At 37.6% G+C, this 16,087-nt stretch overlaps 1 protein-coding gene across 1 annotated transcript in view; it reads left to right on the top strand.

Annotated features, from left to right (window-relative positions):
* The window catches only part of MYO16 (myosin XVI), a 322,775-nt gene extending 313,054 nt beyond the window's left edge, over window positions 1-9,721 (top strand). Inside the window, 1 exon segment of the mRNA XM_009892140.1 lies at window positions 9,030-9,721. Within this exon segment, the coding sequence (XP_009890442.1) occupies window positions 9,030-9,263 (234 nt within the window). The 3' untranslated portion in view covers window positions 9,264-9,721.
* Window positions 9,722-16,087: the final 6,366 nt, after the last annotated feature.

Below are 16,087 nucleotides of genomic sequence, written 5' to 3'. Positions count from 1 at the left end.
GAGGCCCCTCTTCTGTCTCCACTGCTTCATCCTCATTGCATTTTCCCCTGGTAGAAGACTGTGACGGTTGAGGATAAGGGAACAAAACCTCCTGAGCATCCCTGCGCCCTCCCTAAGCTCCAGTGTTAGGCTAAAGTGTGTAGTTATTGCTCTTGGGCTGCCACAATGGCCACATTGGTCACCTTGAAAGGCTGCTTCAAATCTGAGTTCAATGCGAGTGTGGTCCACTATCCCACTGACAGCACCTGTGGAGACCGACTTCACTTCTGACTTAGTTATAAGTGCCTGGTGTGAGAGAGAATAAATTGGTCGCTCTACCTTTCATTCTCTCTCTGTCACCCACTGCTGCATGCATGTAGATTGGCAGAGATTTAGACTGCTAACAGGCCATAAATTTAGTGGTGTTTGCCTCTAGTGGTGTTTGACCATAAGAATAGTGTTTCTACACAAGAAAGGATGATACACAGCATTAGCAAATATGAGTTGATGATTGGTTTTGTAATTGCTTCGAAAACACTGTGGCAAATCTAGCCTCTAACTGATTGAGTAGAATATCTCCGTTAATACCACAAAGCAGCAGTGATCAATTAAGTAGTGACATGATTCAGTTTTTCAGACTTTTTTTGTTAGATTATGTATGAAGTGGTATCAGCTTCCTTAGGTCAGCTGTTCTGAAGACCTCTATGACAAATGATTTGTTTTCTGAACTCATCTTGAGAAAGACAGTTACTGTTCTGAATATAATCTTTTTCTCAAGCATCAGAGGCAAATTAGGAGGATACTCTGAAGGTTTTAAGAGCATTGTATAGTTAGTTTATCTGGAAAGAGAAATGTTACCTTAGAGTAAAAAACAGTACATTTAAATATTCATTGATGTTTTAGTCACTCTGGGAAGGTGTTGTTTTGTAGTTGATACCAGAAATCTAACGTTGAAAGAAACTCAGAAAAAAAAGAAAAAAAAAGAAAAAAAAAAAGTGAAACCCATAAGATCCAAATAAGTAAATAAAATACACCCCTGTTTTGAATATATAGGCTTGTCCAACTGTATTCCCAGCTCAGGTAATCAGAGTGCCTGACATGTGCTGTCATATATTATTGAACATTGCCTACCTTGCACTAGTATTTTCTGCCAGATTACACATTACAGCTACACTCAGGATTTGTGTACTGATTTTATTTTGCAAAGATATAATATCTTTGTTTGATTGATGAAATACTATCAACCTGTATGGAAGATGAGTAACTTAATTAATTGAGGATATTGTGGTCCTGAGTATGTTACTGCTTCACTGAGGGAAAGGTACAAAAGCACGGAAGACCAAGCCCTGTTTTTGCAACTAAGATGTGTTCCTGCAAAAATAATAATAATTAAAAAAAAAAATTCAAAACCACACCCCCAAAAAATAAAAACAAAAATGAAAACAAGAACCAACAAACCTGCAGAATACACCAAGGGTATGAGAGAAAATCAGGACAACTTATACCAGAAACAGAATTGCAGTCAGATGAAGAATATAAAATCTTCTGTCTGAGGCACACCAAAGGCGTGTGTAGCCCCAGAGTCTCTTTCTGACAAAAAGGAGAAGGCTGCTGCCTTGGGAAAAGAGAGAGGTGCAGGGGTGCCTCTTTTGCTGGTGTGCTCTCTCAGTTTCCAGTGGTCTGTGAGGAACCTGTGAGGGCCTTTTGGAGGCAGAGTTCATTTTGTAGCTGGTAATCCTTAATGGACTCTTCTTTCAGGATTTTTATTTTTTTTTCTGGAAAATCCTTTCAGAAAGCCAAACCAAGGCAAAAAATGGAATTATTTTTTTTTAGGATGAAGCTTCTGATTTTTCCAAATGCCACGACTGGGCAATCAAAGATGCCTGTGCCTGCATGGCCTCTGACACCAGAATATCCTGCTTCCAGCATCACCTCCCATCTGATGTTTGGAAGAAAATTAAATCTGTCCCTCAAAAAATCCAGATAGCTGCAAAATGCTTGTCAGAAGGGAAAGAATTTCTGCCTGACTCTTGTGGTGATCCAGTTTTGTTCAGAATTGTAGTCCCTTTTTTGTTTTATTCTAAATACAAAGTTACTTTTAAGATTACTCCCAATTTTTAAATATCAGCAAAGTTATAACTTCCTTTGGTATGTCATCTGTATAACACCTGTTCTAAAGGTAGTTTATTCTTTTGATGTAATAGGAAATTTTAACTGAGAGAAAATATTTTCTGGTTTAGAACAAAGCAAATGCATATATATGTCTCAGTTATGGATCTCATGTCTAACTCTATTTAAACTGGCATACCTCCTCCAGAGCAATTCCAGATTTGCACCAGACAGAACACCTGTCATCTTTGCCTTTTTCTCCTTTCCAATAAACCCATTTGCCATCCGTTTGGAGAGTTCTATTTTTGGAGATTGTAAGGTTGCTCCAAGACACAGAAAGATCATCAGTGATTTAAAAGGATGGTTAACTAAAACCACTTTATTGTTGCATATCACATATCAAGTTATTAACGTCCAGTGGGTGTGCATTTGCAAAAAAAAATGCATGTCCCAGCATTCACAAGACAATAACATGAATCAGCTTGGATCCCAAGTGGTACATTTGTATTTGAAGATTTTTAATTGGAATTTAGAAGCATGTAAACTCATTTATCATAGCTGCTCTCTACTCCCTGCTGGAGTCTTACATGGCCAACACAGGTTTCGCAATCAAACACAAATTTACATATTGATTTGATTTACGTTGAATGCTTGCCTAGGCTTCTTAACACACCCTTGGTTTACTGTGTACTTTCCCCTTGTATCTTTAAATGAGTATTGTATTGGTAAATAACAGGTAGACTGACAGATTTATTTTTTTTTTCTTGATTCAAGAATTGGTGGAAAAGCAATCCTTTCCAGATTTATGTTTTTTTGTAACATAGAAAAAAACCAAACATATCTGTTTGAACCTGAAGGGTCAGGATTTTTTGAGAGGTCGCTGTGTGTCCTGTAGTGTGGAAAAAAGATGACATGCATGTTTGGAAACAGTCGGTTGCAGGGGCTTATGAGGTGCAAAAAGAAAATAGAGAAAGATGAAGACATTCAAATGAGTTAGAAACATTTTTTGTGAGAGACGCATACCCATCACATGTTGAATCAAAATGTCTTGGTCTTGCTAATAATCAAATAGAGTAAGAATTATTTTCAGAATTACTGAATGAAATTGTGTCTTTAATTTTAAGGTGAGAACATCCTATCACTTCTGTCTTTAAAACAGATGATCCACAGGAGACCCACTGGGGTTTGTGAACTGTTTTTGAGGGCTATAGTAAAGATAACTGGAAGTCACCTATAGGCTGAAATTTGTTCTGCTTACATTTTCAGGCAGCCTACAAACTGGAAAAGATTAAAAACATGGGTATTGTCTAGGCAGTTCCATTTCTAAGATAATTATGATAATTTATCATCAACATTTTACATTTATTGCATAATTCACTTTAGATCCTTATCAAATTTTAGAAAGGTAAAATCATTGCTGCTTCAGAGTCAATCTCCCCATGGATTCCATGATGGGACCTCAATTTTACTAACAATTTAAAACGCTAATGGAAGAGAAACATAATAAAGCTCTAATAATTAATTGTATCTACTGACAGTTAGTTTAAAGCACCAACATTGACAAATCTATTTAAGAAAATAATTGGCAATATTTCTCTGAAGGGAAAATATAGAGTTGCTACCTCATGCAAATTTTTCAGGAACACAGGTTTATAGGCTGTACGTGTTCTTAAATTGTGTTGAGATTTAACAATATGTTTTCTGTTGTGCTTATATGTCTATATTCAGGAATTTTACTAAAACTTACAGAAGCAACCAAGAACAGAACTGTAATAAAATATGCAAAGCTACATTTTGAGCAAGGGAAAATATTTGTATGTTTTAACATCCAAGAAAATAATTAAATACTTATTTTAATTTTCTGGTGAATAGTAGTAGAAAAATCAATGCAATCACAAATGACCAAAAAATGATTAGATTACAATACACATATTTTTGAAAAAGCAAACCCTACATTTAGTCAGGCAGAGAGCAAAATCAGGTGAAATACTCAAAAGAATCTACTAATGCAAATTAATAAATCTGTATTTGGCAGACAGTTTAATGAGTCCTGTAGCCATAGCTTGATGATTAAGACTCTGTCACATTTGACATACAAATAGACAGTATAAGCTCTTTCTTACTACTGAATGTTACAAAATATCCTCTGTAAAGTCATAGCATTTGATCTTCTAATACAGAATTAAGCTCCTGAGATTCTAGGGCCAAACCTCTACATAACTCAAACTAAAGTTAATTTTAAATGTTAATCTTTTTATCTGGCATACCTTTTGTCACAGATGATTTAAAAATGTGCAACCTTCAACTTTCCATAATTAAAAACTCAATGAATTTTTTTAACTAGCCTAAGAAATAAGACTGTAATTAAAATAATTTATTGACTTATCTTATAGCGACTCGTCTTGATTCCAAGACAAAGCTGAAATCTCATATGTCTGCTTTAGGCCATAAAGTGAATTTAGGCAGAATTTAGAATCCTAAATCCAGAAGGCAATTCAGGGGCTCATTCTCCAATGACTATGCAATACTTAAATGTGTATAACTCAGTAGGCAAGATCATGCTCTAAGATTTTCATGGTTGCCAGCATACAATGAAAGTGCTCTGTCTCCACTCCCTCTTGTGTGCTAAAACCACAAGGGACTCACTCTGAAGGATTTGCTTTATCATACTTATCACACATGGACAACACAAAACACAGGAGCCAAAGTCCTTCTTCCTTGCAGTCAGAATTCACCTCTTGTAGTCACAGTGTCCTCTCAGCATGTGGGAACTCAGTCTCTTCCTTAACCTGAAAGAAGTCAAATCCACTTTTTCTGATTTCCCAGTCAGAATCCAATCCCAATGGTGAAATCCCAATCACAATGGTGAAAGTCCTTCCGTGTGTGTCCTGATGGAACCAAGCCATTGGTACTCTGTCACCAACCAAAATCCCCAGTGCCAGGACGAGAGCACTTTCTTCTGCAGTCTGGTAGTTTGGGCTGTAAGGTGGGAGGAACAAATTTATTTTGTTCATCTTGTCATATTTTGCAGCGGAAAATGTAGATCTTGCTTAACTGCTTCAATCCAATTAATAGCTTTGGTAACTTCACATGCTCTTCCCTTGTGCGTCAGTCTTTGACACTTCAACTTTTCTTGTTTGCTCAGAAAGGACTCTGGATACCAAATACAGGGATGGTGTTTCCACCAGATGGCAGGGCTATTAAATGCTAAGTATTCACATGCTATATATTTTTGTGGTTCTAGCCCAAATTCTGTGTTGCCCATGTCTGACTGACCATTGACTTGGAGTAGGAAAATCCTGGTCTACAGTTGGTACCATGTCTGCCCCTTAAAGGTTGAAGTTGTTTGTTCAGTGTTCATTGAAAAGATCAGTAGTCTTAAAGTAATTACTTCCTACGCACCTCATTCACCCTTCACAAAATACCTGTTCGGGATATAGAATAGTAATGAAGAAACATAGCTTGCTGTTTTACATTGTGCTTCATGTAAAATTATTCAGCAAATCTTTTCTATAATGAATATGTATAATAAATCTTTGGCTTGTCACAAGTCTAATCATGAATGGAAAAGAGAAAAGATATCAAGTTATTCAAATTGATCTAATTAAATTAATTGATTCATTTAAAGCTGTGACATTTCTTGTGCATTTTCCCCCATTTCACTCTCCATTTCCATCTCTGTTTCCATCACGTGTCCTTCATCCAGGTTGAAATACAAACTTTTTCTAGTTTACTTACCAGATCAATCTAATAATGAATAAAGATTTGAGATATTTTTCCATCCATAGTTAAAAAATGCACTAAAAGATGTACACTTATTTGTGGACTGGACCAACGTTTGTCCACTCTACACTGGAAAATGAGCTCTATCATGAATCTGCTGACCCAACATTAATTTACAGCTTGCATAAGCAGGGTCCGGATAATAAAGCTTCTTCAATGTCTATAAGCTATAAATAGGATACATTTGTCAATTGCCTTGCCCCAGCAAATTGTACTTGCTTTTCACCCTGCACCTGTGTGCCTTTCTGTGCCTTAGAATAGCAGTGGCGCTGTCTCTGTTCGAATAATTGGTCCATCTTTCAAAACTGAAAATTCCTCCCTCCTTCATTAGAGCCATGCTATCAAACCTGTGTCACCTGAACATGTCCAATAACACAAAGTTTCAAAATATCTGTTTTCTTACAAGTATGCTTATCTACCAGTGTTCAGGCACATCTTTGTTATGTTTCTTTCATAAGAAACTCTTGCAATGACAGTGTAACACAGCTGGTTTGTTTGTGTTTCAGCACCTCTCTGAGAAGCATGCTTAATACAGGCTTATGAAGTGTCTAAAATTTAGATCCAAATAAGGTGTAGAAATTGGTAAGACTGGATTCCAATCTACCTGTTTTCTAAACTGGGTTATGCCCATAACTAAAAATCTATAGAAATTGGCCACAGTAAGCTGCAGTGACTCCCAAACTATACATCTGTTCTATAGAATAAAACTACCTCACCTTTCTTTCTTTATAAATTGTTTCCACTTACAAACTCTTCATTTGTTTTCTAATCTTCCCTACCCACACTGAAAAAAAAAAAAAAAGTATTGTGTTTTGGTACACAAGAAGTTGCTGATATTCCTCTAACAATATCTGTGGAACATTTCATTTTCCTTTTAGTTGCTGAGATGCCCTGTTGCATTTTGTGTGAACATGTAAGCAAAGAAGCTTTTTATTTCATAGTGGTAGGCAATAGGGATGGCACCAAAATATACTTTAATTAAGTCTTTCAAGCACTTTCCTTTTTTCTTCTTTTTCTTAAAAATGCAGAATTTACAACTGTACTTGAAATTATAATACCTTTTATTGCGGCATTAGGTTAATGCATTTCTATTTGAAGTATCAACCAGCCAGAAATGAAGCAGATTCCCCATGGATCTTCAGGTCTTTCCATGTGAGGGCTCATTCCTTCTCTGCCAGCACATGTGAAAGGTCTGACTTGCACAAGACACATCTGAAGCAGCAGTGTAAAGCCTGAGTAAGCCTCTGTACCCAGGTACCTGCTATGCCGTGAAGGAACAGCAGGAGCCACAGGCATAGCAAAGTCTTCTACCCTGGGAACCATATGTGACAAAAATGCCTTTCATGTCACTCAGTCCTTCTTGCAACTGGAACCGACCACATGCACAATGTCTCATGAGCATTTGGGGGTTGGACTAGATGATCTTCAGAGGTCCCTTCCAACCCTGACCATTCTGTGATTCTGCGATTTAAGGGCACTGCACATCAATTCCTTTATCATGGTAACTAACAAACAGCCATCTCTCACTATGACAAGGAGTATAAATGCAACCTTGGCAAGAACAGCCATACTTCTCACTGAGCCTGTTGTGTGAGATGAAGTATGGGTATCTTAGTCATGTCATAGGTGCCTCTTATAGGTGCCCCTGTGAGGTCCTTAAGAAGGAAGGTAGCAGGGTAAGGGTCATTGGCCATTAGCTGTTACAGTGGGTTTGGTTCGTTTTCCCTAGATGGGCCCCTTGTGCTACCGAATACCCCCAAGTGAATAGCTCTCAGCATCTGTTCTAGGTGCTGCTGCACTGCATAGGTACTAAGTAGGTCTTAAAGAATGGTGAGGTGGACTTCGTAGCTCTGTGGACTTGTGCTGTCATGACAGCTTCAAACTCACTTGAACAAAATAAGTAATCATTGGAACTGAAAAGTTAAATGAGAGGGAATAGTTTCTTCTAGGTGGATTATGAATCTAGTACAGAACTGTTTGACTACTTCAAAATGAATTTCTAAATAGCTTCAGGTCAACTGAAACTGCATTTTAAGTTGATAATATGTTCTCTGGAGGATGGCAAGAGCCAGTCCCTGGTTCTAAGGATAACACCTATCTGTGACAAGTAGCATTACTAATTACATGCAGCAAAAAAGGTTATAGTTTCTTGGTTGTGGCTATTTGGGTATTTACAATTAGGGGCAAAACCTTGCTACTCCTGCAGCTGCTGTTTGCTCTGTGTAAAGGAGTATTTTGTGAATGTAACAGTATTCTATGACAACAGTTTTAAGAACAAGTTTTTAGAAATACGGACTACTCAGCACTGTAGACAGTCTGTTTTGTGTGTTTCAGAGGATTGTGTTCATGTACCCTTTGCTGAGGTAGGGGAGTTGTTTCCATTTGTTTCAGTTTTGGCACCTACTTCATACAACTTCAGTTCCATGACTTTCAGACATAAGATTGTAATAAGGCAATTCTAAATCATTCATTTTCTTGATTTTTAATGTAAAGAATGATAAATGGGGAGTGGGAGCAGCAAGTTAAGCACAAAGTTTTAAACCCTTTTGCAGGACAAGGTTGCTTCAAATCATTAACGTAGTGGTTTGATCTGTTTTCTTTCAGCTGCGCTACAAATGAGAGCAGCTTTCCCTCAGCAAAAGTGTAGAACTTGAGGGCTTACCCACATGCATCTATTTATTTCTTTAATTGTAAATATTAGAATGGGAGCACTCACAGCCACTCACCACGTAACATGGCTGAGCCAGGACACACTGTAGCAGTCACAGGGTTTCTGTTCAATAATCCTACGAGAATGTGTGGATAAGCTGATAATGCTCCATGGTGCCCTTTGCAAACAATGTATGGAGAGCAGAAGGTGGTTGTCTCCTCGCACGGGGCTTGGCAGTACACAACACCTCTCTTGAGTTCAAGGGAAGGATATTTTGCTGAAAGTCATTTTTCTTTATACACCATTAGACATGTCACTGTGTTCTTTACAAGGGACATAAGAAAACGGGACCTGAATCTGCCCTGTGCACAGGTTTACATCCATGACAAAAGAGCCGAGGATCCTGTGTGAAGTCACATTCAACACAAACGTTGCAGTTTTACCCTGCCAGGAGAATTAACTTTATCCACCTTTTTTATTATTATTATTATTTCCTTCTCACTAACAGGTTATTCATCAGCTTAGACTTTCAGAGAATGAGAGCGTGGCTCTGCAAGAGCTTCTAGATTGGAGGAGAAAGCTGTGTGAAGAGAGAGATGACTGGCAGCAAATCTTGCACAACACGGAGCAAAGGATCGCAGCCCCACCTCCGCCCCCTTGTAAAAAGCCAACACTACTGAAGAAAGTAGAAGATACCTCCTGCAACAGACTCTCTTCAGGCATATGGGATACCACCATGTGATTCAGATGTGTGTGTTTGCAGACTTTTAGGAATGAAACCATGTGATGACTTCAATCTGCACAATCAGCAAGTTTTTCTTCCCTTCACAAAGCGTGCAGGGATTTTTTATAAGCACTCATTCAAGAGCACAGGATGGAGGAGCTATTTAGATCTGTCATGTGTGCATGTGCATGTGTGTGTTTGTTTTGTTCATATATATACACCCATACATATATGTGTGCATCTGTAAATATATATATGTATGCGTGTCTATATATATGGAGACAAACTGCACTATAAGTACTTAATTTAAAAGTACAAGACAGTCACTTAGAGTTCTCTCATGGACAATGAAGAAACTATGTTAAGCATATGATGGGGAGAAGTGACTGACAGGCATTTTAGAGAGATCAGGAAAGTCTGTGTGCACACTGTACAGCTGTTTTATATAGTACACAAATATGATGTTTCTTGTTCCCTAATGAATGGTTTTATTATATTACATGTATACATATATATATTTCTTTGTAGATGTCTGTGTTCTATTGGTGTTGCAAACCTGAAGATTATTTACATGTTTATTACTGGTGTTTTATAACTTTATGCAATTGGTGCTGTCGTTCTTTCTTCAAAATGCAGGTAATAAATTCAGTACTCGCATTTATCTTTCATAGTTTATCTTTAACAACACACCAAACAGTGTCAACACTGTGTTGGTTTTTCAGAACTGGCAATATCCTTTCTAAAATCCAACCCTGAAATTCTTGCAAAGCTCCTATATGCAGGTGTGATCTGATGCTGTTCACAGTCATGAATTAGAGCATGACTTCTTTTTGGTGGACCTGTGTTTCTGAATGTGTGAACTGCGAAATCTGCAGTTACATCTCAAAACTTACTTCATTCTGGGTTATGTAAAATAATGAGGCACTCATTTAGATTATAAGCATGTCTTGAAATTCATACCTGATTATGCGTAAGGTCAGGTGTCAGTGGAAAGATACATAATGGTAATGAGGTATGAAAATAGGGCTGTGATTTACTGTTACAAGCCAGAAGGTTTTATGGAGATGGGTATACCAAAGGATTATGTACTTATGGTGGTACAGCGATGCATTTATACCTCAAATTTCATGTAATGAAATGGTTTCAGAAATCGGAGCATTCTAGTTGGTGAACATGAGTTCTGAGCAGTTATGTTAATTTATGAAAAACATGCTGCTGGAAACTTCTTAGCTACTGCTCAGCAGTCTTTGAAATACTTCTTTGCCACGAAAAGGTGTAATTTATATATATACACAGGTATTTTGTCAGGGGCTGCTTATTTTTAGTTCTTGGAGTATGCAGAGCTTGTGTGAAACACTCTTCTTGGCTGTTTGCCCCATTCCTATTTGGATCCAGGAAAAAGTGCTTGTAATTTTGCAAGTGGATGTAAAACTAATATTTTCAAATGTAAGCTAGGTTTAAAATGTGAGCTCACCTTTGCTTGGAAGTTGTTGGGAAAAGAAAGCAACCTGCTTAGAGATGTAAGTTTTTCCATCATGTTTGACAGAAGCTTCAGGTAGGCTGAATGGCAAAAAGCAATCATGTTTGTTTGTTTGTTTCTTTGTTTTTATAGGGAAGCAGTGAATCTCAAATTGTTCCCATGAATATCATCAAGCTGTAGGCAGAATTAAACATGCTCTTTAGCTGGAGATTAAAATAGACATTTTGAGTGAGCAAGGAAGGGTGGACACGAGATTAGCTCAGAATTTTACCTTGTTACCACTGTTAGCTTCACAGAAGTCGTCTCTATGAGAATACCCATTCCTATTTCATGGAGAAGCAGGGACTTGAGACTCTGAAACTTACCTCTAGCTGATGTAAATGCCCATAGGTCATGACTTCACCCAGGAGGAGATAACCAGTGTGAGGTTATGCAGAAAACAGCTCTCATCCACTAAACGATTACGTCAGAATAAGGCTTTGCCTGGAAGAATTGAGGTTTCTGCCTTTTTGCTCAGATAACCAGGGACACACAGAGATCCCTGTGTGAGAGCGAAATGAAATGGTTCCATAACTGGATGCAAGAGAGCTAATTAACCTGTCCTTGCAACTACATTGCTTCCAGGATGCAAGTTGTTATCCCCACATGGCACAGCATCGCATAACATCTACCCAGCTAGCTCAGCCACCCCAAATGCCCCACCGCACACGAAGACATGCAAACATGCCCTCAGGTTTGTCGCTCCTCAAACAAGCCTGGCAAATAGCACTCTCATCAGCTCTATCGTATTGCTAACTCTAACGCCCGCTAGCTGGCTTGGCGACTGGTCGCCGTCTATCCACAGCAGCCTGGAGGTTTAGGGCAAGCTGTAAAAACCGCCTGAGAAGCCAGTTTAGCTCATGCCAAGATCCTTGCCGCGGCAGTGAGCTTGCTGCCAGCCACCGAGCTAGCTAATTTGTAAGGTGAGCTTGTGTATCGCCAGACAAGGTGGTTGTCATTGCTGCACTTGCAATGCGGGAGTACCCAGAGGGGAGAGAATACATTTGTCAAATGGAGTTTAAAATGGGAAATAGTATAAACGTGCACTATGCTATTTGCAATCCTTATCAAAGGCTGTGTTAGAGCCGTGATCGGCCCCAGCTGCAGGAGCTCAAATGAGGTCTAAGGACCCTTTTTGCTACTCTTTCAAAGTCTGTATTGTGCCCTATTATGTCAGTATGAACCAAGTGTGGAAAAAAGGTATGTAGATTTTCTCGCAGTTGCATCAATACAGTTACACAGGATACACCAGTACAAACCTGATTCAGGCAGTCTGGTTCTCCAGGCAATGAGCAAAGCAGATTATTCCCCCCTGTGCAGAAGGCCTTTGTTCCATTTTTTGCAAACTTGGGTAAGACGTATATTTTCTGGGGCTCTTCCTTAAAGCGTGTTACCACAGTGGAATACAACAAACTAATTATCAGAACATATGAGATGGTTTTTTTTTTTCAATTTTGTTATTAATTCCAGGTTAGGTAATGGCTAACTTTACTTGGGAAGATTTTTCAGGATATTCCATTAAAATGTAGTACTATAGGAATAAAGTATTTGTATTAAAACATGTTTTAAATATTTCTCTAATGGCAGTAAGACACTCCAGAGTGTGACTTATGATGTCATAACTCACACCTAGTGTGTTCATTGGTCCCTTGGCCTTTGGCCTCGTGCCTAACAATGCAGTTGGTAGGGAATTATTATACCATAATTCACACCCTACTGTGTCTTACTGCTTAAATAACCATACCCCCAGAGGTGTCTTAAAACTACCATTAAAGTTTATATTGTGTATCAAAATGTGTTTACAGGGCTGGGAAAATATACTATTGACATTTTGAAACGTTGAGAAGTAGTTTTTGCAGAACTGTACAGTGCTTGTAAATTAATCTCCCCAGTGGAGCATGCACCAGCCAATTACAGTATTTCTTGAGTATATGAAGTCCTCTCTTGCACATTAAAAAATAGCTTAGACAAAAAAAAACAGCCTTATGAATTTAATATTCTAAAGGGAAAGATTAAACTCTATGAGCATGCTAATGCCCTTAATATCCAACGAACAGCCTAAAATATATTTATATTTGCAATAAGCAATTTCAGGAAGCTGGGGTTATCATCAGATAATCACTCCTCCACATTGTGCCTTATTGCTTAATTTTTAATATGTGAAACAGACAAAACTTCTAACAAATCGGCCTGTCCTTCAGTATAAGGTAAGAAGAATCAGATATGTTTTACACTTTAAAAAGTCATTGGTCTTAAAGCCAAGGGAATTCTGAAACCATATTAAACTACAATAAAAGAAAAACAACAGCTGTTGGCATGAGAAATTTTTAAAGCTTGTAAACCCTACTTGTTACTCCTGAAATAGTACTTGGCGGTTTTTAGTTCCTGTAGCTACATTCCTATTGCAGATTATAAGCAAAACTTTGCTTTAAAAAAACTGATTTAGATATTCAGAGAAATACAGACCAGTATTTTACAAAAGATCTGTGTACAGCATGAAGTGAGAAGCCTTTTAAAATTTTGTATTGTTTACAAAACAATAGTGTGGTTGTTGAATACGTGAATTACATTTCCCTTTTTGCCATTGATCTTTTTTTATTCCTTCTAAAAGGTTGACTTATTTTCATTAATAACTTTATTATACTGCAGATCCTTTGTGTGTGGGACAAAGAACTTCATTAACTTGCTAAGAAAGCGTAATAGATTGTAGCATAGTTCTAAAGTGATAGTAATAGCCATATTCATTGTAGTTTTTAATTCTGCTCTATAGTATTAACATCCCTAGTAATCCTGTTATTCTTATCTCTATAAAGCCTGCTAATATCTGAAATGCTCTGAGGAACCTAAAATAAGTTTTGCCATTCGCTTGTTAAATAATAAATGTAATTAAACTCTGTACTAGTCAGTTTTCCAGAATGGTATTAAACATTTCATGGCTTTGTGTTCTAAGTATATAGTTTTCAAAAAGAAAACACCACCTGAGCATAACTATTTGACAGTATCTGAACAAAACAGAAGGGCATATAAGGAAATGCTTTTCTTCCAGTTTTGCTGTTCTCTGTATACTCAGGATTTTCATTTTGAGAAAAAATAAATAAATCCCAGTGCTGGCTTATACTATGGCTGTGAGAATTAGATCATTAGCAAAGACTGTCTGTGCTCCCACCTGGGGTTTGGCCCTTTCTGCAACCACATGAATGTATGCTGGATCTGGTTGAATCATGGATTTTGCTGTCAAGTGTCTTAGGCAAAAATTTTGTCAAGTCCGTTTTGACTTTTTGAGGATTTTTGATCTATTATAGTTAATACCTCTCCACCCCCCCACCTTGAATTAGCTAGAAGTATTTACTTCAACCTTAACTAGCTTGTTTTGGTTCTCATATATGTGAATAAAATCCCCTCTTAGCCCTTTTTATTTCCTTTCCTGTCAACTTAGGTTAGTTTTCAAACAGACTTTTGTAATAAAAAAGAAGGGGTTAAATGGAATTACAGCATAACCTTTACATTTAATTTTTGAAATGAAATATTTTCCTTTAAAAACACTGAAATAGAATAATTTAATATTTTCTATGTGTTTTTCACCTTTTCTTTTTCAGCTGAAATTGTTTGTTGGATGCAGTCTGAATTTACACGTAATTTCAACTCTTCACAGACATACTTTTTCATAAATCCACTCATCTCTGAAAAGACCACACTAATGAAAGTTTGTTTTGAAATGCAGGAGAGCTGCTGAAGTCCTTAGAAGCGTCAACAGGGAAAGTTTGACAAGCAAAGGTATACTGCCGTCATAGTCATGTTCATGTGACGGCTATTAGTTAATGCTTGTGTCCTCACTGTTTTTATTTGGGCTCTAGCCCCTTCTCAGTCTACATGGATATGTAATCACCTGCCTCCTGATATTCCTTAGGCTACAGAAAGAAAAGTGCTGAATCTGTTGTACACTTCCAAAGAAAGGGGACAAGTGTATTCTACACTTTTTCTTATTACTGCTTAATATAAATTACTTAAATGTTTCTGAAAACTGGAATTGGAATGTGACTTTCTCCCTGTCAAGGTGTGAACAAACCACTAGGCTAGATAGGCAACAGCTATTAAATGAACAGTTATGGAGGTATAACTCTTCTATCTCACAACTTAGTATAACTTGGTGGTCAGGAAAATATTCCAAAAAACTAGGGGAGGTGATTTTACATCATTTCAGGAAGAAAACTCCACGTTGATCATTAGAATTAAAACCATCTCTAGCTGGTTTTACTGCAGACCCTCCCAAATAGAGTGGTCTGAGACTCTCAAATCACATAGGCAAGGGAATGACTAGTGTTTAAGTGTGACTAGACTAGGATAGGAGAACAGTCGCCTGTGTATGGGTAAGTTTGGGTAAGTGCTTTGGAAAAGTCCAGACATTATGACCTTGCTCATGGTTCTGAACAGCAGCCTGAAGCTAGATTTTGTCTAAATCCTTGTTTTATGAATCTACTCCCAATCAGTTTGTGCAGTTAAGAATATCTTGAATAGAAATTACTTGTCTAATAATCTTCATTTATTATATTTTAGTAACCTGATTACTTAAAGTATTTATACAAGTCTAGCATTTACTGATATAGCTCCCATGTCTGTAATACGAACTTAGCATTTAAAAAAGAAAAAAATAATAAAAAAGGACAACATGAAAATAAGTGCATTTGAAACATATTTTCTGGGTCCATGCTGAGATCTGGGCTCCCTGGGCCTTTGAGTTACCATAAGTAACACACTAGATGCCATATCATCAAAGATCAAGACAGCAACCCCAAAGGAGCTCTCGAAGTTTGAAGACTTTCTGCTGCCTTGATTTTCTGTCCTATATAATCCCCGAGTCCTCATCAGGCATGAGCAGTTACCAAGGTCAAACATCATGCAGCTTGAAAAAACATGCATCTTTTGTCTCCTGAGGGAGACAAACAACAACATCTAGACCTCAGCTTCTCTGAAGTGGGAAAGATACTCTGTTTACTCGATCAAAGGTACAATGACAGATGCCTTATATCAGATACCTCATGTCGATGTGCTTACTTTTCTATACCAGTTATCATTCCCTTAAACATTCTGCAGTAGGCTTATTTGTTCAACAGAGATATTAATTTGTAGCTGGGGAACGTGGGTCTAGTTTAGGTCCATGATTTTACAAAGATCTTCAGTTAAGTTCAGGATTTGACCCCAGCTGATTTTTAAGGCCCACAGATGATTTACTTATTTCTCTGTGTGAACAAAAGTCCTGCCTGAACATCCAAATAAGCTCTGCCAAGGCCAAAAAAAAGAAGTGAATCATGGCAGATCTATAGCT

Source organism: Charadrius vociferus, unplaced genomic scaffold (assembly GCF_000708025.1).
Source record: "Charadrius vociferus isolate BGI_N301 unplaced genomic scaffold, ASM70802v2 scaffold218, whole genome shotgun sequence".
Classification (NCBI taxonomy): domain Eukaryota; kingdom Metazoa; phylum Chordata; class Aves; order Charadriiformes; family Charadriidae; genus Charadrius; species Charadrius vociferus.
Note: the sequence above shows the minus strand (reverse complement) of the source record. Positions and strands in the feature narration are given on the sequence as shown.